This window comes from Rhinoraja longicauda, chromosome 38 (assembly GCF_053455715.1).
Source record: "Rhinoraja longicauda isolate Sanriku21f chromosome 38, sRhiLon1.1, whole genome shotgun sequence".
Classification (NCBI taxonomy): domain Eukaryota; kingdom Metazoa; phylum Chordata; class Chondrichthyes; order Rajiformes; family Arhynchobatidae; genus Rhinoraja; species Rhinoraja longicauda.
In genome coordinates this window covers 9,488,449-9,506,212 of record NC_135990.1, presented here as the reverse complement: position 1 = coordinate 9,506,212, position 17,764 = coordinate 9,488,449, and the positions used below count along the sequence as shown (strand labels likewise).

General features: G+C 45.5%; 1 protein-coding gene across 4 annotated transcripts in view; it reads left to right on the top strand.

Moving 5' to 3' along the window:
* Positions 1-16,116, top strand: part of ppip5k1a (diphosphoinositol pentakisphosphate kinase 1a) — a 160,231-nt gene extending 144,115 nt beyond the window's left edge. For 3 of the 4 annotated variants that reach the window (XM_078430059.1, XM_078430056.1, XM_078430058.1), the window contains 3 exons: positions 8,086-8,223; positions 10,473-10,601; positions 12,853-16,116. In XM_078430059.1, coding sequence (XP_078286185.1) covers positions 8,086-8,223; positions 10,473-10,601; positions 12,853-13,166 — 581 coding nt within the window. In that variant the 3' untranslated portion in view covers positions 13,167-16,116. Of the gene's footprint in view, positions 1-8,085; positions 8,224-10,472; positions 10,602-12,852 lie in introns of those variants that run through there. The other variant, XM_078430060.1, reaches the window with a different exon arrangement.
* The last annotated feature ends 1,648 nt before the right edge of the window (positions 16,117-17,764 follow it).

Sequence of the window (17,764 nt, the reverse complement as noted above, 5' to 3'; positions counted from 1 at the left end):
AGATAACGTACAAACTCTGTATAGAGGGCACCCGCAGACAGGATTGAACCCGGGTCTCTCTCGCTGTAAGGCAGTAACTCCACCACTGTGCCACCCCTTAACTGATGAAACATTGTTTATTTTCCACAGAGGCTCTTTGACATATTGAGCTTTTCCAGTAGTTTCTGTTTTTATTTCGGGTTTCCAGTCTCTGCAGTTTTAATTTGAATTCTATTTATTCATACTTCTTGGAAAATGAAATACATTGACGAGGTCAAGCTAGGAGAGTATAAGACACTGATTTTACAGCAATGTTCTTAAGATTAGTTTATTCACAAAATGCTGGAGTAACTCAGCAGGTCAGGCAGTATCTCGGGAGAGAAGGAATGGGTGACGTTTCGGGTCGAGACCCTTCTTCTTAAGATTAGAATGACTCGGGGAATGCCACATATCAGAGGCCACCATTTATAGCCTTGGGGACCTAGACCAAGTGCCTTTTTTTTTTGTGAGGGTATATGCCAGTTTAAAAACTAGAACTTCAAATATTACAGCAAGATGAAAGTTTAAAAAATAAAATGTATTAATTAAATTAAGCAATTAACCCTATAAACACCTCGAGCAGAATATCGGGTGATGATCTGCCATAGACGCCAACAGTGAGGAATGATATGTGTACCAGCATCTTTCTTTCTACAACACAAGCACTGGCTAGACCTCTGACTGGATAAGAAATAGTGGGTATCAGTCACTCTGCCACCCGCCAACCTTTGTCGAACCATCAATTTGCGGATGAATGTCTTGTGTTCTTTGTGTATAATGAGTTACGAAAGCAATGATTAGGAGGTCTATTTTCGGAGCAGCGTGTGGAAATGTGCGTCTTACCCTCTGCGGCCCATTGCAACACTAATGAAGCATGCTGTTCAAAACTATAAATTATGTGGGCAGTTCGGTGCATTCAAGCCTGCCGAATGTTACCGTATCGCTTCCCACCATCTGCTGTTCTCCATATAACCAACCCCAATTGATGCTGAGCTCTTGTGCCATTCTCCCTGACAGAAGTTAAATCAATCAGTCTGAAGGGTCTCGACCCGAAACGTCGCCCATTCCTTCTCTCCTGAGATGCTGCCTGACCTGCTGAGTTACTCCAGCGTTTTGTGAAATAAATACCTTCGATTTGTACCAGGATCTACAGTTATTTTCTTACACAGAAGTTAAATCAACCTAAAGCTAATAAAATTTACCTAGAGCGTACAAATGATCGCTATTCACAAACTGATTAACTCCACAGTGGCACTCCGATAGACCCTCTTCTAAAACACTGCCATATCCCATTTTACACTTGCTTTGAAGGACGCTAAGTGTTGGGGTAACTCAGCGGATCGGGCAGCATGTCTAGAGAACATGGATAGGTGATGTTTCAGGTAGGGACCCTTCTTCAGACTGCTTGCTTTGCCTGGTTTGGGAATGTATTGGAATACCTTTTATAGTGTAAGAAAATAACTGCAGATGCTGGTACAAATCGAAGGTATTTATTCACAAAATGCTGGAGTAACTCAGCAGGTCAGGCAGCATCTCAGGAGAGAAGGAATGGGCGACGTTTCGGGTCGAGACCCCCCTTCAGTCTGAAGAAGGGTCTCGACCCGAAATGTCGCCCATTCCTTCTCTCCTGAGATGCTGTCTGTCCCATTGAGTTACTGCTGCCTGACCTGCTGAGTTACTCCAGCATTTTGTGAAGGAATACCTTTTCTAGATTGTCCAATCCTTCCTCCCGTCCCCTTTTCACTTAGTTGAAGTTAAAACTCAATGCTGCCATTTATTCTAATGATGATAGACACAAAATGCTGGAGTAACTCAATGGGACAGACAGCATCTCTGGATAGAAGGAATGAGTGACGTTTCAGGTCGAGACCCTTCTGCAGACTGCTCAACCCAAAACGTCACCCATTCCTTCTATCCAGAGATGCTGCCTGTCCTGCTCAGTTACTCCAGCATTTTGGGTCTATCTTCGGTGTGAACCAGCATCTGCAATTCCTTCCTACACTTATTCCAATAAATTCTTTACCGAGACTTCAAAACCATAAAAATTCCACGTTTCTGTCTGCATTTTCCCCTCTGCCCAAAATTTGCGACAGTGTTAATTTCCCATGTCTTGAGTAAGGGGACTGTGGGTTTGAATCCTACCCAAGAGACTCCAGAGCAGCATTGAAGAAGTGCTGAATGTCACAAGTGCCCGTCTTTACATGAGACATTATCCACCCGAAGCCCCATCTGTGTTCAGCGGGAGTTTTCCTCGTTCCCCTGAGCTGATTTTCCTTGAATATCAGTCGAGAATATCTCACTGCTCAATATGGGAATTTCCCGTTGTACAATTGAAACGTGATGGGTCTTCAGTTATGAAGGGTTTTATCTAAGTGTAGGTCTGTCTTGACAGGAGGAGCTGACATATCCTATTCTGATTTTTTTAGATTCCGAGATACAGCGCAGAAACAGGCCCTTCGGCCCACCGGGTCCGCGCCGCCCAGCGATCCCCGCACATTAACACTATCCTACACACACTAGGGACAATTTTTACATTTGCCCAATCAATTAACCTACAAACCTGTACGTCTTTGGAATGTGGGAGGAAACCGAAGATCTCTGGGAAAACCCACGCAGGTCACGGGGAGAACGTACAAACTCCGTACAGACGGCGCCCGTAGTCAGGATCGAATCCGAGTCTCCGGCGCTGCATTCGCTGTAAGGCAGCAACTCTACCGCTGCGCCACCGTGACGCCCACGTGTTCACCACTTTGATTCTGCTGTGTGTAAAATGCCCAACATCTTCCGAACGTGTTAGCTGCACACAGCCCTGGACAAGTGTCTTGTTCAGTAATCCAGTGATGTGCCCCTCCCACCTCCAGCTGTTCATCCGAGCAGCATTTCATTCCTATTTTGGGTTGCTGTCTTCACACAGTCAGTGAATGAACAATTTCCTTCCCAGCCCTAAAGTAGACTGAGCATTCTCCCCTGCAAGTCCCCTCCTCCCCAATATTATTATCCCAGACTAAATATTTGGAGAATGATCCCGACTCAATGCCCGCCAATCTATTACCTCCACAGATGCTGCCTGACGCATTGAGTTACTTCAGCACTTTGTGTTCTACTCAAGATTACAGTATCTGCAGTTCCTAGTGTCTTCAAGCAAGGGGGTCCTACTGCAGTTGTACAGTGAGACCGCGCCTGGAGTACTGTGTGCAATTTTGGTCTCCTAGTTTGGGGAAGGACATTATTGCTATTGAGGGAGTGCAGCGTAGGTTCACCAGCTTAATTCCCGGGATGGCAGGACTGACACATGATGAAAGAATGAGTCGACTGGGCTTGTGTTCACTGGAATTTAGAAGGATGAGAGGGGATCTTATAAAATTCTTAAAGGATTAGACAGGCAAAATACAGGCATATTGCAGGAAAAATGTTCCCGTTGTTGGGGGAGTCCAGAACCAGGGGTCACAGTTTAAGAATTAGGGGTAGGCCATTTAGAACGGAGATGAGGAAGAACTTTTTCAGTCAGAGAGTGGTGAAGGTGTGGAATTCTCTGCTTCAGAAAGCAGTGGAGGCCAGTTCGTTGGATGCTTTCAAGAGAGAGCTGGATTGAGCTCTTAAGGATAGCGGAGTGAGGGGGTATGGGGAGAAGGCAGGAACGGGGTACTGATTGAGAGTGATCAGCCATGATCGCATTGAATGGCGGTGCTGGCTCGAAGGGCTGAATGGCCTACTCCTGCACCTATTGTCTATTGTCAAATGGTTGCCTTTTTAATCTGAGTATGTATTTTTTGCCTGAGAATGTCTTTCAACAGTAGCAGGGACATGAGTAGCAATGACTTTCCATTAGTAGTGAGATTGGGTTAATAACGTGGTACTCTAAAGCATGGATGCTTTGTCACATTCGCCGTCTGAAGTCAAGCAACGCACCTCAAACATTGAGTTCCCGGGCCCCTCTACAAGGCTACAACTATCTTTTGATCATGTCTTTAAGTTATTGTTTTGCTCCCCTTAAATGTTTTAAGGATTGTTTCATTGCCAAATGCCTTACTGACATGTGCAGCACAAAAAAAATTGCCAGGGTCATTATTGGTTTATTACTGTTACGTATACCAAGCTTTGTTTGCTTGCTATCTAGTCAAATCATGCTACACGCAAGTACAATTAGGCCATATACAATAACAGCAGGTAGTGCAAAGAGACAAATACCAGAGTTCAGAATATAATGTGATAACGTTGTAGTGTTACAGTTATAGTCTTGGACAATTGTCATGCTCAGTAAAGATGTGGTCTGAAGAAGGGTCTTGACCCGAAACGTCACCCATTCCTTCTCTCCCGAGATGCTGCCTGATCTGCTGAGTTACTCCAGCATTTTGTGAATAAATGTCATGCTCAGTAAACTGGTTATATGTAGGATTATAAAAAGAGGCTCCAGTTAGCCACGGCATTAACAAGAATAAAAATAAACCTTTTACAATCACAAAATTTCTAAAGCATTTTGGAGCCACTGACATTCTTTCAATGTACAGTCAGTGTCATTGGAGCCATGGTAGACAGGTTCTGCATGGTAAGCTCTCGTGGACAGCTGTGCCAATGGTAGAGTCATTACAACACAGCAGGACTCCATTTGTCTCATTGGGTCTGATGAAGCAATCCTGTCAGCCTCATTTTCCCGCTTTCTCCGCTGCGCTACAAATTATTCTCCAAAGCCCTTGATTGAGCATCTTTTCAACATCCTTCAAAGCAACGAGCTGCAGAGCCTGCCCCTCCTCTCTTCCAGCTCCACCCCACCTCCAAATCACAAACCGTCTGAAGAAGGGTCCCGACCCGAAACGTCACCCCTCCATGTTCTCCAGAGATGCTGCCTGACCCGCTGAGTTACTCCAGCACTCTGTGAAACGTCACCTATCCATGTTCTCCAGAGATGCTGCCTGATCCGCTGAGTTACTCCAGCATTCTGAAACGTCACCTATCCAAGTTCTCCAGAGATGCTGCCTGACCCGCTGAATTACTCCAGCACTCTGTGAAACGTCACCTATCCATGTTCTCCACAGATGCTGCCTGACCCGCTGAGTTACTCCAGCACTCTGTGAAACGTCACCTATCCATGTTCTCCAGAGATGCTGCCTGACCCGCTGAGTTACTCCAGCACTCTGAAACGTCACCTATCCATGTTCTCCAGAGATGCTGCCTGACCCGCCGTGTTACTTTGTGCCTTTTTTTTTTGGTGAACCAACATCTCCAGTTTTGTTTCTGCAGATCATAACTATTGTTTGCTGATGGGATTTTGCCTTGCATTGTATCATTTGCCCAAAGGTTTAAATTAAATTAAATCAACCTCTTTGGGTTGATAAGCTGGGAAGAGTGCAGAGTACATTTTACAAGGATGTAGTCAGGACCCAGGGGCTTGAGGTTTAGGCAGGCTGGAACTTTGGGAGTTGAGGGGAGATTTTATAAAGGTGTATAAAATCATGCAGTAATAGCTGGGGTAAATACACAGATCTTGGGAATCAAGAACCAGAGGCCACAGGTTTAAGGTGAGAAGGGAAAGATTTTGTAGGAACCTGAGGGGCAACTTTTTTTCTCACAAGGCGGTGGATATAAGCAACTAGCTACCAGAGGGAGTGGTTGATTAAGGTACAATAACAATATTTAAAAGACATTTGGACATGTTCATGGATAGGAAAGGATTGGGGTGATATGAGCCAAAGGTAGGCAAAGAGCAGCAGCTTAGTTGAGGCATTTTGATAAACATGGTGGGTTGTCTGAAATGCCTGTTTGCGTGACTCATCTGTTTATTCAATGTTCATTGCGATTAGATTTATTGGCCAGACACCAGAGAAAACTCTTCTTGGCCAGACACCAGGGAGAAACCAAACGCAGGCTCGGCGATCGCTTCGCTCAACACCTGCGCTCGGTCCGCGTTAACCAATCTGATCTCCCGGTGGCTGAGCACTTCAACTCCCCCTCCCATTCCCAGTCTGACCTTTCTGTCATGGACCTCCTCCAGTGCCATAGTGAGGCCCACTGGAAATTGGAGGAACAGCACCTCGTATTTCGCCTGGGCAGCTTGCAGCCCAGTGGTATGAACATTGACTTCTCCAACTTTAGATAGTTCCTCTGTCCCTCTCTTCCCCTCTCCTTCCCAGATCTCCCTCTATCTTCCTGTCTCCACCTATATCCTTCCTTTGTCCCGCCCCCCTGACATCAGTCTGAAGAAGGGTCTCGACCCGAAACGTCGCCCATTCCTTCTCTCCTGAGATGCTGCCTGACCTGCTGAGTTACTCCAGCATTTTGTGAATAAATACCTTCGATTTGTACCAGCATCTGCAGTTATTTTCTTATACTATATATATCTTCTTTAAATAATGCTGGGGAGGGGGTTAAAAGCCCGACTGAAGTCCCAGACTGAGCCAGTTTAAAGTGAAAGGCAGCATCTCTGACTTGGCACTTTCTTGCCTCCGACAAGCCTGTCTCGATTTCTGGAACCTTGTGCATCTTACTAAAAGGAGTCTTGGCGCCTTGCATGTGGAGTGTTGATATAAAGTGTTAGGAGCAGCCAGTGCTTTAAGGAGTCTGAGAATACATTGGAAAGGAGGGGAGGGAGAGAATAGCAAAAGATGAAATATGGACTTTTGCAAATTGTTGTATTTAGCTGCTAATGGTATTAAATACTTTTGCCAGTTTAGAATTTGCTGATTCTTTCTCACACTTGGTCCAGACAAAATATAATTTTTGATCATCACTGTAAAATATTCCAGGTTTAGGACTATTTTCCCAAACCTACTTCCATCTGCTCTTCTTCACGTGGGTAAAGTTCTGGAAGCAACACACCCTTTCCAAAATATTGATGAATTTGTCCTTCTCGTCACCCTCTGCATCAAGAATACATCCTTTGACAATTAGCTCCTTGGTTTTTATAACTTTTAGTGGCAATGTATTTGCAGTCTCAATATTGTTACTTTAAAGTTAATGTGATTTATTAGCAGGATCCTTCCATAGGCATGTTTTTTTACAACTTCAGTGTTTACGTTCAATACTCATTATGTGACCTTTAAAAGGGAATGTGTCTTGTGTTGGCTAGTTGTGAATCTACACATGTAGTGTAGAAAGAGCACTTCCATCCTATTTGTATATAAATTGGCTCGAGCACATGGCATAAAGTCATCTTCTCTAAGCCAGGAGGTGCAGGGCTAGAGAGTAAAACATAAAGAAACCACAAACTTTGAAGGGAATGTGTGAAGCAATGCTTTTATACAGTGGTAGAAGAAAATAACTGCAGATGCTGGTACAAATCGATTTATTCACAAAATGCTGGAGTAACTCAGCAGGTCAGGCAGCATCTCGGGAGAGAAGGAATGGGTGACGTTTCGGGTCGAGACCCTTCTTCAGAACGTCACCCATTCCTTCTCTCCCGAGATGCTGCCTGACCTGCTGAGTTACTCCAGCATTTTGTGAATAAATCAATTTTTATTCAGTGGGGTGGTTTCATGCAACAGGCTGCCAGGGATGGTGGTGGGGCAGATACAATAGTGGGGTATAACAAATGTTTAGACCGGCACATGGAAAGGGGGGATATGGATCACTTGCAGACGGAGGAGATTAGTTTAATTTGGCATCATATTCAGCTGTGCTATTCTAAGTTACTGGGCAGGTACGTCGTTCTGAAAGATGAATAATAGATTTGTGTGTGGAGGATGTGTACAGTCCCTCACTCACTCTTGCGCTACCCACCTACTCTTACATTCATGATGTAAAGTAGCTCCATACCAGGAGCTGTATGGTATGGAGCTCCAATACCATGGAAATGTATTGGAGCTACATATAGCTATATATATATATATAGGAGCTATGTATAGCTCGAAATTCTGACCAGCAAATTCTATGTGGATGCTTGTGTTCCAGTTGTATCTGCCTGGCTTGGTTTGGTTTGGCTTGGTGAATGCTTTTTCATACCAAAAACCAATTACATTGTTGGTAGAATGGTCACTTTATCGTGAGTTATTCTCATTATCTTTCATCGAGGAGCATTTGTATCTGTTCAAATGTGTAATGTTAATCTTCCATATTTTGTCTCATTTTTATTAGGTTTTGAAGGATGCTCCATGGTTCCTTCCATCTACCCTCTTGAAACGCTCCACAATTCTCTCTCTCTGAAGCAAGTGAACGAATTCCTATCATCTATCTCTGAAATTTGTGGGAAATCTCAAGACAGAGCAACAAAAGGTAAAAAAGTGGCACTTCATCTGAAGCTGATGCCACTTTGGGGCGCGTTAACCTTGTCACATCCCAGCAAACTGAGCTTGTAACGTCAAGCATGGCTCTACAGCACGGCATGTCACAACAGCCCTTGCATCTGGGCCAGTATTCAGTAAACTCAGCCAACCTGGGCCCTACAGGATGGCTGCTGGGCAAGGCCAGCAGCCTAAGAGGGAGTTAGATGTGGCCCTTGTGGCTAAAGGGATCAGGGGGTATGGAGAGAAGGCAGGTATAGGTTACTGAGCTGGATGATCAGCCATGATCATATTGAATGGCGGTGCGTACAGGCTCGAAGAGCTGAATGGCCTACTCCTGCACCTATTTTCTATGTTTCTACGCTTGGCCAGTCAGAGGGTTTCTTCCCTGAAGGACAGAAAGTGTTGGAGAAACTCAGCGGGTCAGGCAGCATCTCTGACGAGCATGGATAGGTCGGGACCCTTCATCAGGTTTCTTCTCTCGGGTTGGATAAAGCATGTTGTAGTGGCCTGGCGGAGGGAGGCCAGAGAAAAGGCAAGATGCCAGGCAGTTTAAGGTAAGGTTCTTTATTAGGCTGTGAGCTCCTGCTCACAGCATAGTCCACCTAGGGATGAGCCACGCCTCCCAACGGGCTGGCTTTTAACCGCTTACGCCTGTCCGTCACGTAACGAGGGGGCTGACCCAAGGAGTGGCCTGATCCCCCGGGACCGCCACAATGTTTAGTTTTAATTTAGAGACGCAGCATGGAAATAGGCCCTTTGGCCCACCGAGTCCACCCTGACCATCGATCACCCCAGTTCTATGTTATCCTACCTTCCCATCCACTCCCCACACCTTAGGGCGCAATGTTAGAGGTCAATTAACCTACAAACCCGCAGGTTTTGGGGAGGGCTGAAGTAAAGAAATGTACGCTGCATCTTTTCTTCCGATCTGAGGAGGGAGTGCTCGATGGGCGATGTGTTGGGTTTACTAAAAGCTTTAGAGCAGGGAAAAATTCTATTCACTGTCCCACCCCACCGCTGGCGTTTCCTGACATCCATGACCTTAGTGCAGAGCTCAAAACAAAGTTAAGCACACATTTCTCATGAGGCGCAGTTTCTATATTTTGTCTGAAGCTATCAGTGTTGAATATTCCATCAACGTCTGCCGGTGACAAGGGACTTTCATGCCTGCCCTACATGCCAGCTGTTAATTCCCCTTCATTCAATTTTGTGGTCTTGTGCCTGTGGCTTGTATCATTGATATTCCTCCTCCACCACCTATCATTTAATTTGCGTTCTGTTTCTTGACAGTAAAACATATCAACCTCTAAAAGATAAACCCCTTCAGAGTTTCCCAAATTTAGTTTTTCTTTACAAAGAGAAACATTTTGCATGCAAAATAGCAGAAGGAACCCCCAGGAGTAATGGTACTGAGTGCATAGATTTTAGCCTTGCGTACGCAGAAGACATAATAATGAGAGATGCAATGGATGGTGAAAGAGCAATTGTGTGTAGGTTCATCCACTGAGAGAAGATAGAAAATCGATGAAAGCATTGTGTAGTTTCAGAACCTGCTGCCAGTTTCCCCGCTGTGACATCTCAGGTGAGTAGCGGAAGGTTTAAGTAAGCCAGTGTGGCACTAATGGGTGAGGCAGCTCACCAGGTCACAGGAGCTACACCCGGCCACACATTCCCAGATTTGTGATCTGAAAATGAAGATAGCTTGCAATTTTACTGCACTTTCGTGACCTCGAAGCCCCAAATTTCCAACTGCTGCTGAAATAATATCACGATTGTGCGAGTGGCCTTATTTTCACTGGTGTGGTGAGTCTGCTTCTCTCTGCGCACACAATGGTTCAATGGCACGTTTATCATCATGTGCAATTGCATAGTGAGAATGGGGTTGAGAGGGCAAGATAGATCAGCCATGATTAAATGGCGGAGTAGACTTGATGGGCCGAATGGCCTAATTCTACTCCTAGAACTTATAAACGTGAAATAATTTTCTTGCACACAGTCCAGTACAGTATTACCATACCTAAGCACATCCTCGATTAGCAAGTGTATAGAAATAGTCTACTGAGTCCACATGCAAGAGGCCCCATTTTCAAAGCTCAGACCGTGCTTTAGTTCTTATGCGCATTATCTTGGCAAGCCCCAGGCACCTTCCTTGGATGTGCCAGGAATATAAACTTAGTGTTAAAGAATGTGGTTCTATGGTTTGAGGTTTATGTGATGGTTATTGTTGTTGTTTGACAGAACTTTCAGCCATGTTTGAGACCTTGGGAAGCAGCCAGGCTGCTGTGGATGCGTACATTCCACAAGAGATCCTGCCCTCCTCAGTCACCTCACTCTCCATACGTCCTCGCTCAGAGAAACCTCCTTGGTGTAAGTCACATTTAAAAAAAATTCTGTCTCTTGTGGCGCAGCGGTAGAGTTGCTGCCTTACAGCGAATGCAGCACCGGAGACTCGGGTTCGATCCTGACTACGGGCGCCGTCTGTACGGAGTTTGTACGTTCTCCCCGTGACCTGCGTGGGTTTTCTCCGAGATCTTCAGTTTCCTCCCACACTCCAAAGACGTACAGGTTAAATTGGCTGGGTAAATGTAAAAATTGTCCCTCGTGGGTGTAGGATAGTGTTAGTGTGCGGGGATCGCTGGGCGGCGCGGACCCGGTGGGCCGAAGGGCCTGTTTCTGCGCTGTATCTCTAAATCTAAATCTAAAAAAAATCTAAATTTACATCAATATTGGGAGGCCAATATTTGCATGTAGAAAAGTGTGTGATAGATCTAGTTCCAGAGTTTGAAATCTGAGGTGGATTTAAATGTGAGCTTAAGACCTGTAACCTAATAAAATGTCCCAAACAAAACTTGTAGACTGCAGATGCTGGTTTACAAAAAGTACAAAGTACTGGAGTAACTCCGGGTCAGGCAGCATTTTCTGGAGAACATTTCAGAGATGACCTTTCGGGTTGGGACCCTTCCGAAGAAATAGAGGCGAGGAATAATTTTCAGACAAAGGGTCCCGATCTGAAACATCGCCTATCAATACTCTCCAGAGATGCTGCCTGACCCGCTGAGTTACTCCAGCACTGTGTCCTGAGATACTTAACATGTACTTGACTGGACACCAAGCTGCATTGAATCATTGGAAGAGACGACTAAAACCTTGGACAAAGTAGGTTTGGCTGAGATTAGAAAGCATTAGAAAGGATTATAAAGGGTGCAAGATTACAGGGGAGAATGCAAGAGCCTATGTCGCATGTTAGTCTGAGACTGGCGCACCAAATGTGTGGTTTCCTGATCACTAACCATCACTGGAGCATTGCCAGAACCTTCTCGGGTAAAGTTATTAAGGAGCAGAGAACCTGCTGGGCACACTTCATGTCTCAAACAGTTCTTTTCTCATTGCCTTGTACTTTCTTTACACAGATGCCATTTAAATGACTTAAGTGGGTAAATGTCTGACCACAAATAGCATTAAGTGTTTTGCGAACGCTAATCAAGAGTTCTACCTGCCAGACTCCAGCTGTAGCTGGCATTCCCCTCTGTGTGTTCATACAAAGCTTTACAGGGCAGCTCAGTGGTGCAGTGGTAGAATTGCTGCCTGACAGCACAAGAGACCCAGGTTCGATCCTCACTAAGGGGACTGTCTGTGCAGAGTGTGTACATTCTCCCTGTGACTGCGTAGGTTTTCTCCATATGCTGCACATTCCTCCCATATCCCAAAGACGTGCAGGTTTGTAGGTTAATTGGCTTCTGTAAATTGTCCCTTGTGTATAGAATGGAACTAGTGCACGGAGGATTGTCGGTCGGTACAGACTCGGTGGGCTGAAGGGCCTGTTTCCGCAATGTATCTCTAAACTAAACTCTTGAATATTAGACAACTCTTCACTCTTGTCGAGTAAGGCTTCCAAAGTCTGTTATTAATGGTTTAATGTCCATTGGACCTTGCAAAACTTATCACGTGTTATTAACACAGTTAAATCAATATACTCTTAATCCATCAACTGAGAGTGCTCTCACTATTAAACAGAGATCCCTCATCAATGGTATACTGTTAGCCAGCTGAAAGTGTTCCCTTCCAACACAACTCCTGGGTGAAGAGAGATTCTGTTATTGTATCGCTGGGTATATTTTCACAGCTCAGATCACGACAGGTAATCTCTGTGTTGATATCCCTGTAATGTCGGCACGGTGGCGCAGCGGTAGAGTTGCTGCCTTACAGCGAATGCAGCGCCGGAGACTCGGGTTCGATCCTGACTACGGGCGCCGTCTGTACGGAGTTTGTACGTTCTCCCCGTGACCTGCGTGGGTTTTCTCCGAGATCTTCGGTTTCCTCCCACACTCCAAAGACGTACAGGTATGTAGGTTGATTGGCTGGGCAAATTTAAAATTTGTCCCTAGTGGGTGTAGGATAGTGTTAGTGTGCGGGGATCGCTGGGCGGCGCGGACCCGGTGGGCCGAAGGGCCTGTTTCTTCGCTGTATCTCTAAAATCTAAAAATCTAAAATCTAAACAAAAATCTAATGCACTGCTTCTGTATTGCAACGCATTGTAGTAGTGCAGAGGTGGTTTGCACTGGTGCATGTGCGGGAATAATTTAGCCCTTTGTTAATTCCCCTGTATTTTGTAATGCAGACAGCAGCGGCCCTTCGAGTACTGTGTCGAGCGCCGGCCCGTCCTCTCCCAATACCTCGGACAACTCGCCCCGCTTTAGCTTCAGCGAGAAGTCGTCGCTCACTCCGCAGAGCAGCGAGGAGCAGCAGCAGTCCGCCCACCCAGCAGCTCCAAGCCAACATGCCGGCCACGGTCACAAGGATCTGCAGCCGACCGGGCAGGCACAGCAAGTCGCCCAGAGTCAACAGCCGTACCAGAATCACAGCAGCCCACAGGCATCGGCGAGTGTGACTGGCGAGGGGCAGCAGGCAGTGGAAGGTTTGGTGGAAACCTAACCATCAAAGCAGTGGCTGTATCTCACCACAAGCCGTGAGGCGTACTCTTGAACTTCAGTTGTTAAGTTGGCTGATGCTGTACAGTTTATACATCCAGAGGACGTCTGGGGACTGTCCCTGGCGTTATTGCAGAACTGTAAGAGTTAGGAGTTAAACACTCCATTTTTGGAAGGTGATCTGGAATCTCCTGGCACCTTTATACACCAGATGTGATTGATCAAGTTGGGTACAGTGCCCCCAAATGTAATGGATGGTGTGTTACTATCTTGTGTGTGTCTCACCTCCTATAACCTGTACAGAAAACCTGCTTCTTTGTCCATGCAGATTGTACATTTTAAAAGGTTATTTAATGATGGTCTTTTGTAAATACAGAAATATAATTCTCGTGGACACGGCTGAGATTTTAGATTCCAATCTTTTCCTCTGTCCCACATCTTTGCGACGTTATAATTGTTAGTGAAGCAGAGAGGGAATGTGATCTTTTCCTAGTTATTTTTTGCTTTCCCATTCAGATGTGATTTTTAAAGGGAGTAAAATATCCCAGGTGTATGGGATCTCCTGTCAGCTGTTGACCAGAGTGATCGCACGTATAATCTCGGCCAAGCAGAGGTTGGGAGAATTTCTTACCACATTTACGGTGGAGTGTCCTTGGCGAAGCCAACATTTGCTCTTGAGAAAATGGTGATGAGGTCTCTTTTGGAACTGTTGCGATTGATTCAATAACGATGCTTCTGCCTTGTCGTTGAGGAGGGTCTTCCCGGATGCGGACTCTGACAGCGGGAACTGTGATATGTTTGTAAGTCGGGCCGGCATGGCTTGTAGAATGGACTCCCAAAGGCCTGCTGCCCTCGTCTTTGGCCGTAGAGGTCCAGCTTCTGTGGCCCGAGGCTGGTGAAGCAGGATATTAAGCTAAAGACTCTCTTCCTTGAACAATGAAGATGCTGCACTTGTCGGATAGACTCCTGTAGCTTCCATATGCTGTCTCCGAGGTAGACTGGTCACTGGAAAGTTTCCATGAAAGAAGAGTAGACGATCTGTGTTGGAAAACAAGTATGTTTGTCACCATGTACCCTAGCCAACTAGTAAACAATTAGAAAATCCAAAGATAACTTGATTTTATTGTGAAAACTGGTGTTGCTTTTAAACAATAAACAACTTGCAGGTGGGACTTAGTGGGTCAGGCGGTGCAAGTGGAAGGAAATGGACAGACAACATTTCTACAAGACTTTTTTGCTCAAGACTCCAAGATTTGCAGCCTCTTGCCTCCATCTTGCTTATGAACATATACTGCACGAGGTAGTGAATTAACTGTTCCAAAGGAGCTGCTTCTTTGAAATAAATTAGAGAAGCCAATGTACTTTATGTTTAAAAAGTGGTATCCGTATCGTAATGTGAGTTGTGTGCTAGTTGCAGGAGAGATATAAATATTTATAAGTGCCTCATCTGGCGGTATGTTTCGGTTTGGTTAGCAGAACATAAAGGAACTGTGGCTCTTTTTCAGTGCAACCAGGAAACTATGCCTGGTGTTCTTAGACTTCCAACATCACTAAAATATCATCTGGCTATTATCATCATGATGTTTGTCACCTTACCAGGCATTAATTTTGACTCGAAAGCGTTCTATCTGGAGGTCCTGGAATGCATTATGTAAACGTCTGTCTTTCTAGGAGAGAGAATTTGGCCAGGGTTATGTATCCCGGTTGTGTGTGTGTGTGTGTGTGTGTGTGTACACACCAAGGCAGGACAGGTGTTTAACCCAGTTAAACAGTCTGCTGAAGCTCCCTGGATTGTCCTGTGACGAAAGGGAGAGGCAGCAATGGGCGGTGGTTCTTATGGATCCCACACTCAACACTTGCACCAGCAACTCTGTGCATTATCTTGCAGTGTGACCATACCCTTGTCAGGGCCGATGAAGTCTGGCATTAGTATCTTTGTATGAAGAAACAATCTCTTCAGGATATGGATGTCACAAGATGTTAGGGACAGGACTCGGTGGTGCCATGTTAAGGTTGCCTGTTGGAAGGGGGAGCTGCAGGACCCAGGGGAGTCGAGCAGGGGAAGAAGGGTCCCAACTAAAACATCACTTATTCATGTTCTCCAGAGATGCTGCCTGACCCGTTGAGCTACTCCAGCACTTTGTGTCTTTTTATGGTATCACAAAAAGCTGGAGTAACTCAGCGGGTCAGGAAGCATCTCGGGAGAGAAGGAATGGGTGACGTTTCGGGTCGAGACCCTTCTTCAGACCCGCTGAGTTACACCAGCTTGACAGGCCTCTCAAGTAGAGAAACCCAAAGTGTCACGCTGGTCCTAGTGTAGAGATGTCTGCTCATCTCCATGCTGAGAAGGCTACTCTTTATCCTGAGGCGAATCCTCTTCCTGGACTCTCCGGCCTCTTAGCATCGACTCAATGCATCGCAGTTCAAGCGGACACCGACCAGAGCCTTCCAATGCACCCCGTTGGTAACACTAAGACTGTGTTACCAATGTTACCATCACAGTAGATCAGTGGATTTCTTTTTATCACGAAAATCTCACTGCTGTAAGTTCTCTCTCGGGCAAACACAATACTGTAACCTTAACTGTCTCAGTGTTCTGCCTTTGAGAGCCGAGGCTGAGTTTTTGTAATAAACACGTCAAAACATTACTGACTGGTGAAATTCTTGGAGGAAAGTTTCTCATGCTGATTTCTTTTTTTTAAATGGCTTATATCTTGATACATGTCAGCATACAAATTTGGCTCAGGTCTGCAATGACTTCAATAATTTCATGGGGGTTAGGTTTTGGGGAGGAAGAGGTTGCACATAATACTTCTGGATTGTAAAACTTTCCTCTATCATTGCCACAGAAAGCATGTTTGTAAGAAGAGTGTGGGTGGTTACAAGGAACTGCAGATGTTGGTTTGCAAAAACAAGATCTTAAGTGCTGGAGTAACTCAGAAAAGAACATAAATAGGTGACGTTTCGGGTCAGGAGCTCTCTTCAGTCCGAAGGAGGGTCCTGACCTGAAACGTCACCTATCCATGTTCTCCGGAGATGCTGTCTGGCCTGTGTTACTCCAGCTCTATTTGTAAAAAGAGAGTGTATGATTGTGGACTCCCTTGTTATGATCCTGTGGTGCACAGTATAGATTCAACGTGGTGTAGCTGGGAGTTGCAGGCTCTTCAACAGAGTCATTGGGTTTGGTTTTGAATAATATTCTGATTCAAAATGCAATCAAAGGCCGTTGAAGCCAGCTTGAGAAACTTGAATGGGCGTGTATAAAGTAGGTGTAACCTCGGGCGGCTGGTAGAGCTGCTGTCTCACAGCGCCAGAGACCCGGGTTCTATCCTCTCCTCGGGTCGAGTCTGTGTGGTGTTTGTACGTTCTCCCTGCGACTGTATGGGTTTCCTCGCACATTCCCAAAACCTGTGGGTTAGTTAGTAGGTTAATGTAAATTGCCTCTCGTGTGTAGGGAGTGGATGCGAAAGTGGGATACCTAGTGTGAATGGGTGATCGGCGGTTGGCGTGGACTCACTGGGCTAAAAGGGCCTGTCTCCATGCTGTATCTCGAAACTAAACTATTAGTGGTTGGCAGTGCGTAAGTGTGGTCACTAGGCAGAACCACTTTTGCTCTTTCACTAATGCACTTTGTTGTTTCCAGGAGGTGTGCTGATGGGAACTGTAGGCCTGCTTGCAAACTAATGGGATAGGTAGCTGTTACAAGAGCAGGAAGCATAACAGAGGTCATGTGTAAGTACACAAGGTTAAAGAGTTTTGAAGTCAAGTCAATTTTATTTGTATAGCACATTTAAAAACAACCCACGTTGACCAAAGTGCTGTACATCAGTTCAGGTACTAAGAACGAACATACAATGGCACACAAACATAACAGCACATACATAAACAGTTCACAGCGCCCCCTCAGAGGGCCTCAAACGCTAGGGAGTAGAAATAGGTTTTGAGCCTGGACTTAAAGGGCAGTTCTGATGTATGGGTGCTTCCTGCAGCTTAATTAGTGAGATTTTTTTAAATGTTTTCATTGAATCGAGCATTGTACCAATATATATGTTTAATCTTATGTTTGAATTAAGTACAGGAAAGTTTGGTTGGCACGGTGGCGCTGCGGTAGAGTTGCTGGAGAGACTCGTGTTTGATCCTGACTGCTGTCTGTATGGAGTTTGTACGATCTTCCTGTTACCTGCGTGGGTTTTCTCCAGATGCTCCGGTTTCCTCCCACACTTCAAAGACGTACGGGTTTGTAGGCTAGACGCAAAATGCTGGAGTAACTCAGCGGGTCAGGCAGCATCTCTGGAGAGAAGGAATGGGTGACGCTTTGGGTCGAGACCCTTCTTCAGACTGACGTCAGGGGAGTGGGCGGGACAGAGATAGAATGTAGTTGGAGACAGTAAGGGTGGTGGGAGAACTGGGGAGGGGGTGGAGAGAGAGGGAAAGTAAGGGCTATTATAGATACAGATCAAAAGATACAAACACTTCTATTGCAAGTTGATGATGGGGAGGAGAGGTTTGACATGAGACTTTCACTGACTTTCAGTGCAGTGTGGGATTCCATTCAAAGCTGCCATGGAAGAGGGAGTAAATGTCATGAGGCGAATGCTGCCT